At 42.8% G+C, this 18276-nt stretch overlaps 1 protein-coding gene across 2 annotated transcripts in view; it reads left to right on the forward strand.

Annotated features, from left to right (window-relative positions):
* The first annotated feature begins 414 nt into the window (after window positions 1–414).
* col25a1 (collagen type XXV alpha 1 chain) overlaps window positions 415–18276 on the forward strand; it is a 193051-nt gene continuing 175189 nt past the window's right edge. For both annotated transcript variants that reach the window (XM_083788970.1, XM_083788971.1), the window contains exons 1-2: window positions 415–1137; window positions 1280–1349. In XM_083788970.1, coding sequence (XP_083645096.1) covers window positions 832–1137; window positions 1280–1349 — 376 coding nt within the window. In that variant the 5' untranslated portion in view covers window positions 415–831. The remainder of the gene's footprint in view (window positions 1138–1279; window positions 1350–18276) is intronic.

Consider the following 18276-nt stretch of genomic DNA (forward strand, 5'->3'; position numbering starts at 1 on the left):
CTAGACTAGAGCGTAAATGCGCAAATAAAATACAGAGGGGGGTGTGCGTTTTACGCGCCACTCACTGTCCAAAAACGGTATGTTTGAGCTTTACAGGAACTTTACATCATTCATGATTCAAAACATTGGAAGTTAAAAACGTGTCAGAAGTGTACTGTCTAAATGTGTTTGTTCAATGTTCAAAGTAAACACAATTCCATGCTGCCCTTTATGGTCAGCACTAACACGCAGTGATAACACAGACAAAACTAAGCAATGCATGAATGTGGAATATTGTAGACGCGCGTGAGGAGCGTGTCAATAAATTATGCTAATGAGCCAGCACCGACCGCATGCACCGACTTGGAGGCGTGTTGCTGCATGTGTTGCCGTAATAACGGGGGGAGCGTGCATGCACCGTGGTGGACAGGACACGCATTTGCCACAAGTGGTAATGCTCTTTGTAGTTACAACAGCGTTTCCTAGTTTATTTGCGTTGAACCGTTTGTGTGCGTTAAATATCCAGTGTGTGGACTGAGAGAGAGTTTGGTGCAACAGGTTTTGCGGTCCGACCCGACCGGCTGTCAGCAGTTATCCATAATCGTCTTATTCTGGGCTCTAGTGTTTGAAGCGGAGTGGGGTCTGGTGGTTAAAGAGAGCAGCGTGTCAGTCAGTCACATTATCTCTCGCTGTACTGTCACCAGAGCCCACTGACTCTCCGTTAACGCTGCGTCGCGGGCGCACTCGCACACACTTTTACAAGGGTGCCATCATTTTTTTCGCGACTCCGTGCCAGATATATAGGCTAGCTATTTACCTCCACCAACTGTGCATTTAGTTTAGGAGGTAGTTATGGAGACCGCACAGGCGAGAGGAGCATCCAAGTGCGTGGAAAGAATGGAGAGAGAAGTGCAGGCGCCCCAGAAACGACAATATTCTTCCCGCTCGACGGTGCTAAATATTACCTCGTCCTTATGTTCCGTGGCGTCCATTGCCTTTTGCATTTTTCTGAGTATTGGTACTAAAGATGTCAAGAACCGGGTCGTGGAATTGGAAAGTGTCGCCGGTGGCGAGCACACCTTCATTCACCCCCTTGGATACTCCATGGATGATTTTAATTCAGTGGTTCGAGAAAGAGTGGATGAGATACTGTCTCAGGTAAGACCATATTCAGCATATTGAAGATGTTTTTCCACCAGGTTGAACGAGCAAATGTATATATAGGCCTAACAACGTATGTTTTGTATTATGCGCGCACAGCCGCACTGCACATACATTAAAATAGCCTTTATTTTTTCAGCACACCTACGAAAATTTTGCCAAGATTCGCATAGCAAGAGAAGCATCAGCTGAATGCAACTGTCCACCAGGTAAACACAATAAATAATTACTTTATGCGGAGCTGTGTGTGTGTGTGTGTGTGTGTGTGTGTGTGAGAGAGAGAGCGCGCGTGGCGCTGTTCGTGCGTGTCTGTCTGCGCGCGCGCGTGTGTGGCTGCAAGTGCACCTGTGCGCATTTACATTACCAGGATGATTGCAATGCAAGTGCTTTTGTAAATATGATATTCATGGATTGAATAGCATGCATAGATCTGTAGTATTTGTATAGTGGTGTGTTGATTCTTCTTCACTTTGAGATTTTCACGTAATGCATTATAAATAAAATCCATTATTAAAAAGAAAACTACCCCATCATGTGTGACTGAAGGCTGCAGACAGCTGATTTGATTTCGCCACTGCACAAATCAGAAACATTAACAACTAGATAAAGTTCCCCTCGGGCACAGGTCAACTACTTTCCACCAGGGCAGGTCAGGTTGTGGCCTCCTGGTGGCGCTATAATAGGCCAATGTGAAAAGGGTGCCATTTCTTCTTATGCCTTGGATGGCAATTGGATGATTTGAGGCATTTTGTTCCAAAACTGTGTTTTTCAAAAATCCACTAAATTGCACGCCGTGTTCATGATTTGAGGCTTTTTGTTCAAAATGGGACAATCCTGCAAACTTTGAAAGCCAATGTTAGCCAATTAAGGTCATTACACACTGGCGAATTAGCGACGCGATGCGAATAAGCGATCTGAAAATGCGAAATATTGCATGTTGCAGTTCGCCTGCGAATCTCTGCAAAATACGACACCAGAGCGAACAAATAAAAGCGAAAACGGTCGCATTTTCGCACATTCGCCACTGATGTGGAAGCTTGCATGGACTTCAATAGTTTATTTTTAAATGCGAATTATTCGCACGAATATATCGCGTTGCCAATTCGCCAGTGTGTAATGACCTTTAGGATGGAATATGAAATATCGGACAGATCCTTCTTGAGCACATGACTATAGACCGATTCCGTAGCGGGTCTCATGGTCGCAGCCTACGTATTTCCTGTAGGCGGACTCGATGTAGCTGCGGGGGTAAAACCCTCACCAGGCGCACCTCTTCCACTACAGTGAACGGCAGAGTGACTGATGTTAGTTAGTTTGCCTCAAACTTTACTCCTTTACCTGCTTTTTTACTAACACTAACATTACAAAGATGCCCAGAACATCGAGATGAACCTGTGTAGTTTATGGCTGCTCCAACAGTAGTGGCAACATAAAAAATACAGTTTTTACAGTGAAGGGTCCTGAAAGATACATAATTTCAGTCTTACCCAATACCCAATCTTTCTGTTTTATGAACACAAGGCTGCTGTATTTTATACCTCATACTAAGCATTTAAAGTATGAGGTATAAAGTACAGCAGCCTTGTGTTAATAAAACAGAAATATTTGGTATTGGGCAAGACTGGCGTGATGTATCTTTCACTGCTTCGTCTCAAACCATTACTCAATGGCTCTGGTCTCCGCCACCGCGGTGGATATTAGACATTCCGTTTATTTTTTATTTTTATGTTGCCACTACTGTTGGAGCAGCCATAAACTACACAGGTTCATCTCGATGTTCTGGGCATCTTTGTAATGTTAGTGTTAGTAAAAAAGCAGGTAAAGGAGTAAAGTTTGAGGCAAACTAACATCAGTCACTCTGCCGTTCACTGTAGTGGAAGAGGTGCGCCTGGTGAGGGTTTTACCCCCGCAGCTACGTCGAGTCCGCCTACAGGAAATACGTAGGCTGCGACCATGAGACCCGCTACGGAATCGGTCTATAGAGATAGTGTGTAACGATTTGTGGGATTTTTGGACAGAATCTGGAGGAGTAGTATCAAAAGTGTTTTTCAGAAGTCGGCCTCCTGGTGGCGCTATTACAGGCCGTTCTGGAAATTTTGAGGCAGAGGATCATCGGCATGTGTGTGCAAAATTTGGCATCGACCGTGCCGGAGATTAGCTGTACACAGACGGACGGACACACACAGGGACACACGGACGGAGTGCAAAACATACTCTCTCCCCATGCCTTTGGCCTGGTGGAGACAATTAGGCCCTATAGAGAGACTTGAACAGACTGCAAAGGGTCCTTGAAGGGGTGCCAGGGGGTCCAAAACACATGAAAATTGTGATTTTTGAGCTTTGTCTTTATTTTATTTGAACAATCTTGAAATATTTTGAATATTATTCCATGATGGGCATCCCTGGCACTATAGCCATGGTTCACAAGACAGTCATATATCAGTCATCTATATACAGTCATCTATCAGTGCATCCCTCACACAAAATCAAATGTTGGTATAATATGTATCAATTTATAAGTCCTTGACATGGAAACGTTTGAGAACCACTGGACTGGTGGGTTTGTTTGTACACTTGTTGTTTTGTTTTTTTCTCTATACTCCATTCGAAATGCACCTATTCCACCAGCAGATGGACACATTTTGTTCACTTCGCCTGCATCCAGTTTCTGAAAAATTGGGCTAAAGCAATGTCAAGGCAGCACCACAGGCAGATTTGTGAAAATGCTTTTAAATGGTGTCACCGTTGTCCAGTTGTCAAAACAGCTTCTGTCCCTCATAGGCAGAAAGGAGCTATAGAGAAATAAAAGCAATATTATATAATATGTTTATGCCTGACTACATAATATAGAGACATTGGCTTAGAGAACACTGTGAATTATATAGTAGGCTATTACTCCCTGTGGCTCAAATGTGTTAACACTACTACTGTTAAAGGAACCTCACTGTGTGAAATGTAACAATATTATAGGATACAAGTTTACACTTTTGCTTTCCAAAGTTTTAGCTGTGGAATTTACACTGATTGCATTGTTGTTGGTTTTATTGGTTGGCTGTTCTTGCACTGAACCTGTGCCAGAGGCAGAGAGACAAGTGAAGTCTTAAACTACAACAGTGTTTTCCACATGAATACGTTGTCAGTCATATCTCACAGGAAGACTAGTTTACATTACTGGATTGTTGGCAGCCGTGGGCTACATGCCAGATCCCTGTCCACAGCGGTACTCATGTTGTATATATTTCTTTTAAAAAGAACATACAGTTGAATACTTTAATCATTGTGTGAACAGTTCTTCTAAACATCCTCAACCACTGTCCATCATGTGACATGTGATGAGTGACAAACACCAAAGCCAGTCTTGAATGCATCTTTCATCCTCAGTATAAAGATTTAAGATAGGGGAGTCCTTGCAGCCAGAATGACTACAGTTTATTTGAGGAAAATCAAGCAGTACTATGCCCAATAGCTAGCTGCTTCCACAAAGAGTTGCCATTGAACCTCATCATGTAGAAACTGAGCATATGCTAGAACTCCTGTCTATGAAACCACACTGGTGAACCACTATACAGTATATGCCACAGCAGAGCTGCATGTTTCATCATAACCATATGAATGCTTTCTGAAGGTGATTTATCCATATTGCCCCTTTTTTAATAGTAATCGCTGGTTATAGGATACATTGGGTAAATGTTAAAATCCAGCATGCCTCCAGTCACACTTCCAATGTATTTTTTGCATGTTTATGAATTGGTTGAAATGGGTAATCAATTGCATATTATGATGATTCATCTGCTGTGTGAATGTCTTTGTATTAATGAGCCAGAAGCTTTGGAAACATAAAGAATAATGAGCCCACTCACAATCATGGCAGTTTCTGTTCTAAATGTGGGGCGTTGCATTCGTGTTGCGCCCACCCCACCGCATCTCTGTTGGGGGACACAAATAAAGCAATGAAAACATTTCACACCAAATGAAGCGCAACAATGCTAAACCGACATGGCACTCGGAGCACCGTCTTTGAAGCTGGGTAAATGGAAAGCAAGCACTTGCATTTGATTACAATCCTGACAAGCACTTACCACTCTGCTATAGTACACACATGGATAGTGAATACATCACGCATTGTTTGATGTGATTAGACCATGTAGTGTGTCATATAATGTTTGTCTAGGTTCCTCCTGTGACGCTACGGTGAAGGTACGTTCTAGTATCAGTATGAACATAGCATTGGCTCTTTCGACTGATGCCAATGGTGTCTGGTAGTGTAGTATTGTGCTATTTGGCTAAATACTTGAGCCTGCATGTTGCTGAGTCACACGCCACACTCAAGTCGCTCTCCTTCCAAGTGTCTTAATTGTTTCATTATTGGCAGGGCTGTTTTCTTTTTTTTTGCCTGCCTTAGTGCCTTCCTGTCCCCTGGGATGTGGATTCAAAGCAAGACGCCTGGCTCTTTAATGACCACTTCATAAGTATGTGCATAATGGAAGGAGAAGTGCTATTCTGTTTCCTTGTTTACCCTGCCGTGAATCCCCTTACCTTCAAGAGCCACCCCTCCATCCCTTCAATTCTGCAATACTGCTTGAAGCTAACATAAAATAACACAAAATTACAGCAAAAAAACAAAACAACAGAGGGCACAGGCAAGTTACAACATTGTGTGCCCCAAAAAACTGCATTGTCCTGCATATAATTTCATAGGTTAGCTCAACAATAGCTGGTGAGTTTTCAGACATTAAAGCGTATAATGTATATTCATCATGCAGGTAGATATATTTTCTTAAAGCTAGTTATTGCACTGAGCTGATTGCCTGTCTCTGGTCTGTGTGTCCATGAGCAAGAAACTTAATCCCTAACTGCTACCACTCATCTGTCATCCATCTGAGCAGCCCTCAGTAACTGTATGTACATTTTCCTATGGCATTAATAAGATCTACAAATCCACCCCCACATGGAAAGTATTTTCCTGCAGTAGTAGCTAAATGCAAAACTGCACAAACAGTAGTTGGGGTATTTGCCAAGTACATTAACACATACACATACCTGTAATTTGTCCTGTATTCTAGCTTTAAGAACAGGGGACTATTCGGTCGGGCAACCCACCTTGTGGCGAGTTGTGTGTCGAGTGGAATCACGCACCCTTTTGTTCCCTTGCCATGATTTCTGGCTTAAACCATACAAGTTGTGCCAATATCCCCAGATATGAAATGGGTTAATGACTTGGCGATAGGCATTTGAATGTAGCCCCCTCAGTGTGGTTTTGGTGTTGGTTCTGTAGGTGCCTGCATTGGCTGTGTAATTACCGAGTGCTAGTAAAAGCTGAGCAGTCTCCTGACCAGCTGTGTTTGGTTAGCGACAGCGAGCCGGGATAGGCTGTCTTGGTGAGCAGCAAAAGCCTGACACATGATTTTGGCGTCTGTGAGCCACGCGGGGGGTACCCTAGTCTAGAGTCACTGATGTGTGTGTGTGTGTGCTGTGTGCGTGCGTGCGTGCTAAATAGGCCTTCTGAAATCCAGATGTAATCCATGAATTCACTGTATTGGACGGTGTAGATGTAGTTCTGCGGTTATTGTTCTAATCAAGAACCTTTTCTGTGTTTGTCTGTAAAAAATAAAACGGAACAAAAATGCTCCCCCACTCTGTACTGAGATTTCCACACTGAATCATTTGATGTGATGTGATTCATCATGATGAAGGCCAATGACCTGACGTGGCACAATTTGCCCTAGTTCTCCGCTCTCACACAAAACGTATGCTGTCAAGGCCAATATGCAGGGAATGGCACAGTGGGGCCTCATTGTACCTTTTGACACAGCAGTTTTTAAGAGGGGTTGAACAAGTAATGCTATCTGGTAATGCATTGGTAATGGCTGCAGGGTTGGGGTTGAAAGGCTGGCGCAATACTCCTCCATTTTCCGTACATTAACCTGAGGGAGCATTCTAAAGAGGAGGGGGGGCAGGGGAGAGCAATGGCACAATTTTTATACACTATGAGCAATCTGGCAATGGAACGCTGACCTGGAGATTGAAGACATGCACCTCAGGCTGCTAAAAAAAGAAATGTTGGAATGGGCTGTAGGAATAAAGCATGAAAATGCTCAGTTCAGCTCCGACATCCTTTTTGGGATAGCCATTGGTAATGACTGTAAGCGTCAATCCGTCTGGAATAAAGCAGAGAGATTGGATATCTGGTCCTGGGCTATTTCTACTCTTTCTGCTCAGGAGATGAACGCAGGGGTTTCCATGACCGCAGTGCAACAGCACAACCCACAATTGAATTAAGGAATCCCCTCGCTGTTTGACATGCAGTCACTCACTCACACACACACACACACACACACACACACACACACACACACACACACACAGACAGACAGACAGACATTTTTGTATTTTGTTTGTGGTCATAAGGAAATTAATGTTGTTTTCTTTCTCTTTTCCCAAGTTTTGTTGTGATTTCTGCACCAAGGTGTATTTTAGGATAATGAAGTTTGAACTAGTAAAGCTGGGAGTGTGCTGACCAAATAGTTATGGACAATAGATGTGGATCCTAATTGTTTAAATCTGATCCATGGCACATGTGGCCTATTCCCCACTCTTTTGAATTTTGTCTTCACTCTACTATTCAGAAAAACTGATGGTCCTGAAAATGTGGGTCTTAGGGTCTATAAAGTAGTTTATACAGTATATTCAACAATCTTCTTGTATTTTAAGCCAAAGGAATGTTTTTGCTGTAAGATGGCACCCAAGAGGTTTTCCTCCTCGTTCTGTGTATCCACTCCTGTATAATGTTTCGAGTTGAGTATTATGTTATTCTTTGGGTGTTAGCATACTGTAGCTGATTGATTGCTCGTTGTTTAAACCCATTTAGGCCTGACCTCAAAATTAAAAAAAAACTTCTAAATCCTCCAGTTTTCTGAAATAAATATTTTCACGATTTTTCAAAAATAGCAGACCTACAAGCTGAGCTTGTAGATCTGCTATATTATAACAATAGCTAAATTATAACAATGTTTAAAACGCCAAAAGGGGTTCCCGCCCAAAATGGGTTACATTTTGAAGGGATGGGGTGCCTGGTGGCTCAGCCAGTTTAGTGCACATTCACATATACTCCTTGTGAGATGCAATTCGAATCCAACTCCTAATCATGTTTTGCATGTCTCCCCTCTCTTTGCCCGAGGTCTCATGTGTCTAGTCTAGACTCCCATCTAACAATAGAAGCATAGCATTCCCCCAAAAATGTCTTTCAAAAAATATTCGGTAAACATTTTTATTATGAATCAGCTTGACATGGACAAATTATGTGGGACTTTGACACTACACCTGTTCTCCTCCCAAATTACCCCACTCTCTGAACTCCTGTGGAGGACGACTTTTTTGGTGCGTCCCTCCCTGTTGTGGCTTCCATCCCCCTTGATGCTCTCTCCCCCTGGACTCTCTTGATTTACCTGTATAAGAGGTGGGTGGTGGATCTTTGACAAAAGAAGGCTCACACACACTGCGGCCACAACCGCGGCCTGCAACCCCTGCACGTTGCCAGCCACACACATACTCATCCCTATCCCTCCAGAGTTCAAAGGGAGTTTGACAGACCAAAAGATTGTTTGACAGAGTGATTCATATTATGACACAGTTCTTAAACAGACGGCCCACTCTTCCATAAAGCCTAGGGGAATCCACTCCATTCATGCGTTGAGAAATATAATGGTTCAGGCTGCTGAAGATTTTAAGAATCTTTTTGGTAATGTGCTTAGTTACGCAGCCCACGGTTTATTTACTCTCAAATGAACTCATTTTTCCAAAGCAATTTTCACATTGAATTTTAACTTCATTATCCCCCTGAATGATTTGGTGTTTCATATCCCATATGTTTTCCATTGTTCTTTTCTCCTCATTTTGTGTTTTCTCCCTGTGGGTCTGCTATCAGAATTAGCTGCTTCAGCCTACTGGCACTCAAACAGTATGACACAGTTGTAAATGCAAACTCTACTCACAGGGTTGCTCTGTTATTTGCCCTGCTAGCGGCGGAGATGGCAATGTCAGTCTGTCCTTCCATCGGTCCTCCGCTATGGAATTTGCTGTGCACCTTCGTAACAATTTTGAACCCTACTGATTCTGTTGACCCCATGTCCCTTGTGCCACGCTGAGGCCAAATTGTCTATGCACACGCTATATATATATATATATCAAAATCTAATGTGCTGATTGTCATAAAACACATTCACATTCATACTCCCCAGAGGTTTAACACTAATCATTGTCTGCTCCAGTGATTATTATGATATAAACATAAGCCTACTAGTCATTGAGCCCCCACACTTTTGTCTCCACAAAATGATGATTAGATAGTTTCCAGTGTGTTAGGAAAGATCTGTCATAACTTTTGAAAGGTTGTGAGCAAGTGTGAGCCTCCCAGTGTACTTTACGTACAATCCTAGACTGCAGACAAGTGAAGAGAATTTGTAGGAAGTAGGACCCCCTGAGGTGCTCCCCACATACCTATGCACTTCATCCCCTGAACCCCCCCCCCCCCAAACTTCTCTCCCTTCTTCCTGCGTTGCACAGCCCTGCGGCTTTGTGCCTCAGGACTCTTAGCCTTAGCAGGCATTGTGGGCGGGGTGGGGTGGGGTGGGGGGCACAGATTGCACTGGTCTGTACTCTGTCAGCCTAATAAGAACAGGCACTACAAATAAAATGGGTTGGTAAGCAAAAGAAGAAGAAGAAAACACCAGTACACGCCTTTTTGGAAGTTCTAATGTTGCCAGCGTGTGCCTCTCATGCAACGCTATGGTCAGTAGGTCCTCCTCTTGAATCTTTCCCCAAGTATTGTCTTTGATTTAGAAAATAATGACCAAATGACATATGCTCATTAAATCATGTACAATATGGAATGTTGACGATCTCATGCGTTATGCCATGAGTGTGATGTCTTACTCATGTAAGCCTGTAGACATCAGCCAGCTTTTCTTCTGAGCTGTTGGGTATTGTATCGTATTCTTGGTACTCTGGTCGTTAATCTATTATAAATGACCTGCTTTGGCAGAGTCAAATAAGTCCTCCATATTTCACATCTCAGACAAGGGCTCCCTGGATCGAAATGAATGCAGAACCCAGACTTTTTTTATGAATATGAATGAGGTGGTCAGGAGAGGAAGACCCGGCCGCACAGAGCTGCTTCTCATTATGTCCTCAGTGCATGACAGTCCTGGAATAGACTCAGTTAAAACTCTTTCAAACAATGAGCCGAGTCCAAAGCAAACCTGTGTCCGACGACATAGAGCAAAGTGCAGCTTTGCCAGCCATCCTTTCCGTGAACATTTATTTACAGTGGCTGCAGAGTGATCATTAGGGCCGACGTGCCGTAGTGTCCCCTTTTCAATTTTAAATCCATTTGAGTCTCAGCAAAAATAAGCAAGCAATTCCTCAAAAATGTCCAAAGGCAACTGGGGATCTGGGCGACTTTTCAAAGTGAAACAAGTGAGGGAAACAAATGATCTTTGCCCAGCGGCTGGCCAAGTGATGTATATGATCCCCTGGGGCGCCAAGAGGTCGGCCTGAAGGAATAAAAGCTGGATTGGCGCGTTGGGTCTTTTCCTGTCCACGAGGCCACACACCATTAGACTTCCAGTGTGTTTGCCAGTGGAAGGGACTCTCCTCATCTTCCCGCTCCGTTTCTCTGTCTGTTTGACTGTAATGTATCAAGGCTTTGCTCTGGATCTCCTTGTTGACTTGTGCAATGCCCCCCCCACCCCCTTGGGCAATATAACCCAAATCATTAGTTAGCTAGTGTGTGTGTGTGTGTGTGTGTGTGTGTGTGTGTGTGTGTGTGTGTGTGTGTGTGAGAGAGAGAGAGATATGACATTAATTTTAAAAACATTTTAACATCATTTAAGTTTTTTGTGATGGTCCTTCAACAGTGTAGTTAAATGTTTTTAATAGAAAAATCCACTCCAGTATGCTATGCCAGGTGTTTTTCTCTCTGTTTTCAGATGGAATGGGGAAAACGCCTTATTTTAGCCAGCAGATGGCACTTTGCCTGTCAATCATTGCCCCTGTTTCTTCCATGCCATGAAATAAGAGTCGTAAAACGTTCTAAAATGCAGAAATGTGTGTACTGTGTAACACACATGTAAGCTACACAGTCCAGCATGTCACCCCTGTAGTTCCTTGATCAGCGACTGTAACAACTTAGCCAATTAAAGGTGAAATTAGTAAACTCTCTGTTTTATCCTAGTCTAGATCAAGGGTTAAAACATTTTTAATATCCCGCACCGCCAATGACGCCCTTAACGTGTTAATTGGCGCTCTATTTAATGCTAAAACTATAAAGTTGGCTTACCGCTAATCAAAGCTCCCCTCGAGTGGCAGCTCCGTCTTCCATTGCTTCCCCTTCAGGCACAATGCATTGGAAAAAGAACAAGGTGGTGGATGCGGCCTTTATAGGCCTTTTTAAGAGTATTCCATTTCAAATCGCGCTGGATAAATAAAGCAACTGTGTTTAGGGGCTCAATAGCTCTTCCCCATGACCGCATCTAAAATATGAATGCATCTAACGACACTTAGCGAGTGATTAATCCGATCGACGCGACCACCTTCACCATTGTTGTTGTCGGTAGAGGAGGAGGCCGTCTTCTTCTACAGCCAAATAGAATGGTGGTGAACAGTGACGGCTGCTGAACTTTCGGTGCCCCCTGCTGGCTGGGAATGAGTTAGGCACGGCCTCCCCAAAATCATATTTGAACTATGGACCCCCAAGACAAGCACTTGCAATTGTGGGCATCTAGTTTGACTCGGTTCCACAGATACATATTAGGGACTTCAAGCAATGACAGCTATGACAGCCTGCTCCGGCAACCAGAAATGGATCAGTGCTCGATACATTAACCTACTTGCCGTCGCAGCCCTTTTCTACCACGGCAGAACCTACACTTACACGTAGTGTCTGTCATAACCATGTTTATTGTCTCCACCAGCCGAAGGCATGGGGAGAGTATGTTTTGCACTCCGTCCGTCCGTCCGTGTGTCCGTGTGTCCGTCCGTCCGTCCGTCCGTGACCAGCTAATCTCAGCCACCGCTAACCCGGTCGATGCCAAATTTTGCACACACACTCCCTGGATGCCAACCATGAACCTCTGCCCCAAACTTTCCAGAACGGCCTGTTATAGCGCCACCAGGAGGCCGCTTTGTGCAAAACAGGTTTTTGCACAGCACACCTACAGATTTTGTCCAAACATCACGCAAATTGGTACACAGTCTCTCTAGAGCCATTCAACCAAACCAGTCTTTCATATTTCTCACACTCCATCCTGATTGGTTAAGATTGGCTTCCAAAGTTCACAGGAGTGCTCAGTTTCAAACAAAATGCTGCAAATCATGAACACATCGCGTGATTTCCGTGAAATTGTGCACCCACATTCCCACTAGGCCGAGGACAAAATGCCACATGAACAATTTCAACTCAGCCTCAAGGTGGCGCTATAACTGGCCGAAAAGTGTTTTTACCTCTAACTGCACGGATCTGTGGATAACCTGGTGGAGACCTGTGCCCAGAAGGGCACTTTTTCTAGTTGAAATTATAGCTGTCATACATTTACACCGATTGCTCCATCACCTCTCTTATGCTGTGTAATGGGTTGGCATGCTCTGAATGAAGAAATAACACTAATACCATATGTCATATTAACCATGTTTATATTAAAATGGTTTTAGATTGCTCCAGCACCTTCCTCTTTTCACTGCTGATCATGTCCAGCGCATGTAAGAATTAAGCAATATCGTCAAGTTAGCTGACGCGCGACGGGGTGTTTAAAAAATTCACACCCTTGTGAACCGAGTGGTGTCTCGCTCTTTCTGTTTCTGCATGGCACAACATGCCCCAGTAGGGGCGGTCTACTGGTACTCATACTGGTGCTCATACATAGGTGAACACATACATAGGTGAACACATAGGTGTACACGGACATTGCTGGTTGTAGGAGTGGTTGCACCACTCAAAAATAGTTTATGTTGACCCATGCTGCATGGACGCGTCACCATGGGAACCAATGTCGCTGTCACCGACGGCTGTTTGCCTAACGATTTTGACAGCTACGGCTTGGGCGTCATAGCCATAGGTACCCATGCCGTACTTCCGCGTCCTGAAAACAGTTGTTGCTTGAAGTCCCTATTGTGAAAATAGTGGAATTACAAGCTCAGCCTGTATGAGCATGTAGTTCGACTATCTTCACAATATTTGCCTCTTAAGTAATATTTGGCCAATTTAGTATTAAAAGGTCTTAAAATCATCAAATTGTAACATTAGAGAGAAAAAAAAGTTTGGGAACCAGATTGAGAAATAGAGGAATTATGAAAACCACGTAATAGAGTGAAACCATTCAACCTGACTTTTCTCATGAACTCGAGCTGTGATGCTAAAAATAATCGTGCAGTGGCTCTCTAATTAATGGAACTATCGCCTGTGCAATGGTAAATCTTTCTACCACTTTGCATTTTTATTGGTCATATATTTTTATATGGCTAGTAAATGTTTATGAATATTGTAGTTTTCTTGTTCTCCTGTGTCCAAAGAAAATTCACAATTATGTAAGAGGTCAACCAATCGAGTTTAGTTTGTCCAACTTTGCCTCGGCCAATTTCAGATGCCCAATCCGAGGTTGGTTCATCCATCTCCTGCCTCAATGGCTGTGGCTGCGTCTGTATTTCAGTAAAGAAGACCTCGCGACCAGAGAATGTTGCCTTAATGGTCCGTAGTAAGTATGGCTCATACTTTCAGGGGCCCCTGCACTTGTATCTGATGAAGAAGAGGGTAGAAACAGCTGTATAAGCCACAGCTAAGGCCTGGAAAATCCGGTGGTGAGCAAGGCAACCTTTTTGCATTTTAATTTAATTGGATGGTCACTTGATATGGGCTGAGCAGGCCAGACGGCTGGTTAAATTGAAAATTTCGACAGCTTGATAAACGGTGCCGACTCTCCGTACATCGGCCTCAGAATAGGTTTGTCTAATTTCCAGTCTGAGATAGATAATGGCACTTGTCTCGAAGAAGTGTGTGTGTGTGTGTGTGTGTGTGTGTGTGTGTGTGTGTGTGTGTGTGTGTGTGTGTGTGTGTGTGTGTGTGTGTGTGTGTGTGTGTGTGTGTGTGTGTGTGTGTGTGTGTGTGTGTGTGTGTGTGTGTGTGTGTGTGTGTGTGTGTGTGATATATCTGGTTAGGTTGGGCATAGGGCAAGGGTTAACAGTTAAAGCATTATGGTTAGGGGTTAAGGACATGCATGTGTGCTCGGAGGGCGACCTGGATTTGAATCTATGTTGCTACATTGATGGTTCATCTGGGGTGAAAGGAGTGAATGAAAGTAGCAGTAGGGCTATTATCTCCTGTTTTGGGACCCGGGTGCAAATCCAGCGGGTTACAAATGCAAGGTTCTCATGATGAATCGTGCGTGTGTGTGTGTGTGTATAGTGGATATGTGGAATGTGGATGTTTTATATGTAAATATTGTAATTCTATTCTACATAAGAACTTATTCCATATTTTGATTATTTAGTTGTGAAGTAGTTTATTGCAGTGGTCCTGCATTCAGTGTTATTAAAAGAGTGCATACGAGAAAGAGAGCAAAGATTGTATCAGTTAATAATGCAATTCATCCACTTTAATGTTTGCGCACTGGCTTGTTTACATGCACTCATCGTGGTGTTAGGTTTTAATGAATGAGCTTCACTCCCTGAAAACCTTTTATGAGATTGCAAATCTGAATATCTCATGCATAGTTTATGAGTTTCCCTTGCAAAGTCTAACAGTCCAATGTTAATTTATGCTGAACATAACCTCCTGTAATCAGCACATCCATTTAAATGTTATTTCATAAGACTGGCATGTAGCTCAGTTATTTATATGAAAGCAGTTTTCTTCTGTGATGACAAATCAATCATACAATACATGTATGGAGGGGGGGATGGGAGAAGACGGATCAATCAAAGAAAATAAACAATTTATTTACATGTTTATACATAAGGTGTAGTAAATATGGAGATAATTGTTTGCTTTTTATTTGATTGATCTCTCTTCCCCCTTGCCCCCTTCTTCTTCCCTTTCTGTTTTTTTTCCATGGAAGTTACAAAACTCTAGAACTTGCACAAAAAACCCCACTTCACCCACTTGGCGTGGCAATAAAGCGTTGATTCTGATGTTTTTTTAATCGGAACTATGCAATGTTTGCCTTTGTTGCGGTTGTGTTCCAAGTAAAATAAAAACAAATTATGCTTACCACATGTATATTCTTTCCTGTCTTCTTCACAACCCACTTATACAATGTAGAATATCAGAAAAAGCACAGCATAGTCCATAATCTTGTTGTAACATGACAGGACCAGGTCTTCATTGCTGTTAACATTAGTTTTCCTTTCCTTCGTTACATTAACGATAGGCGCCCTGTAGCTCCTCACCCTTTTTTTTTTTGGGTCGACTTTCAATCACATGAGACTAGACTATAGACCGATTCACAGAGGGTTTCCTGGGTGCGCCCATTACTGAGGGTGTACCATTGAGTACTGCAGCACTGATTAGCTACACCTGGCCTACGGAGCACCTGCTCCATGGATTACCCCTCAGTAATGGCCGCGCCCAGGGCACCCCTCTGTGAATCGGTCTATAGAGCTGTTGGGAACCTGAATAATGAGCTGCCTCCCAAGAGTCATCTTTCTATCTTAAGCCAATTTCCCATTCCAAGTGATTCTTCTATGCCTTGTTGCAGTAGTAGCGGTTCACACCACTACCATAATGAAACATTACATCCTGACAGCCACGTATACTCGGCGAAGAAGGTGTTCTGAGTGAAGATACTTGTTATTATCTGAGGGTGGCACCTTTGTTGTTTCTAAACCGCTGATCAGGTAGACCGCACACAAAACCGCTAGAGTGAAGTGATGGTCGATTTGGGAAAAGAATATCAAAGTTGGGCTGCACAGGGTGTGTATTAGTTCTGTCAAACTGAAATCAGCTCACAAGTTAGAAAAGCAGTATTCACATTGGATGAGGAAGTGTGAAATGTATGCTTTGGAGAAATAGGCTTTATTGGGATTGTGGAAAAATAAATATGGTATGGGAAATGATAACGGGTACTGTACGTTCGCCCCTTTTCCATCTCTCCCCACTACTCTACCTAGCTGTAAATAACAAACATAATTCATGTTGGTGATTATATGAAAGGTATTATCATATTAATTTATCATTGTTAAGTTCACTCTGTATATCCACAAGCATAATAGCATGATGATGCCATTACAAAACATGGGTTACACTTACATGGAAGAAATGTGATAAATAAAACTGCTAGAAGGTCCTAAATTATCTTAATTAAGCAGTCACCGTCTCTGTGTCATGTTGTTCTTTCTTTATTTTACAGAGTTTAGAGATTGACTACTATACAATCAAGTAAATCTGTATACAAGATCATTTCAGATTTCAGAGAGGGAAGGAAATAATAAATTAACTGTTAACTACATTAAAACACTTCGCGGGGCGAGTTGGTAAAGGGGCGAGTCGTTTGGTATTCTGGGAAACTATATGGACCATTCCATTCAATGTTATGAAGGTATGGGAAACTATATGGACCATTCAATATTATGACAGCAAGGATCAGACAAGAAAGGAAGTGGTACTGATACAAATGCCTGAAGTATGCTTCTGCTCTCCTATTCACATGAGATGTAATGCTACTACACAGTAAAACCCAAAGTGTTACTTTAATGCTTAGTGTAAAATGTACACTTTTACTGTGTATAGGACTGTTGCAGCACTGTTTGCTACAAAACGTGGACATGTTGTACTGAATGGAACCCATATGTGATATGTTTTCCCATATGCTCAACTTAGGCAAGCTATTAATCATGACCATTTACTATCAATCATCATGGTACGTTTGTTGTGATTGCTGGTGAATAGTGAACGCAGGCCAGCACTACGGTGCTTGTTTTGAACAAAGTTCGCAAAAGCTGGCAAGGAGAAATTTCAGTCCAGTGGCCAGCCGGCAGTTAGATGAAATTTGTATGCTGTTGGCTTGGCTGTGGCTTAAGATCTCAAAACAACACTTTCTTTTGCTCCCATAGAGATTATTACAGGTCACTAACATGCTCTAAAATAATCTTCCACGTATATTTAAGTGCAGTTTATGCCCATGGGAGAATATGCGTTATCATTCAAGGAATGTTTAGTATGCAGATGAATGAGGTACTTTCCAAGTCAGGATTGCGAGGATCAAAGGACTAGGGAACCAATTAGTCCTTCAGAGGCCATAAAGATTTCTCTGCACAGTGGCTGCCTGGTGTGTCTATGTATCGTACAGTGGTGTTCTTACTTAAGCCCAGCTGCATTTCACTCATGCTCAGTGACAAATGAGAACAGTGGCCTAAATAGACTGAAACCGACGAGAGTGGCAGCTTATAACCAGTGGAGCTGAGTTTTTCATACCAGTGTTGCGGACTCTATTTTTTCCTCTTGTACTGCCTTTTGTCCAGCACCTGGGCTAGAGTGGAGGTGCATGCTCTATTTCCTTTGTTAGCTTATAAGGCTGGCCTTTCAGTTCCCAGGTTCAGGTTAAACTTATGGATGCTGCGCTCAACTATCCACTGTTGGGTTATGAGTCAAACGGGCTGAGGCGTATTGTCAAGGTTATCAGTGCTGTACCGGTAGGTCTCAGGAGAAACGAAATCCTCGTGAGCTATCTCTCCCTCTTCCCAGATAGTCAGGGTGTCAGCATGACTGATTTGCAGTGCTTAAAGTATAGCGACTGCCTGTTTCTCAAAGATGTGTTAAAGTGCAACAAGATGAGCAGGGATCCATTACCACACCCTTGACCTTCAAAACAAATTACTTTCCCAGCAAGCTCTAAGCCCTTGCTCTCTTAGAACCTTCTTTAACATCCAAAGAGATTATGGAGCAAAAACACAACTTTATACATACCAATGTAGGAAACCCAACATGATTTTTACATAAAAGCATGGTTGACCTTGGTATAAAATGTATGCCCGGGGCCAGATTCAACACAGCTTCCATGGTTTATCTACTCGCAAAAACAAAAGCCTTGTATTGATTCATTTAGGATTTAAAATAATTCATAAAACAATTTCCGCGATATAGCATCACAA

The sequence above is a fragment of the Protomyctophum parallelum genome (genome assembly GCF_964188405.1).
Source record: "Protomyctophum parallelum genome assembly, chromosome: 18".
NCBI classification, from domain to species: Eukaryota; Metazoa; Chordata; class Actinopteri; order Myctophiformes; family Myctophidae; genus Protomyctophum; species Protomyctophum parallelum.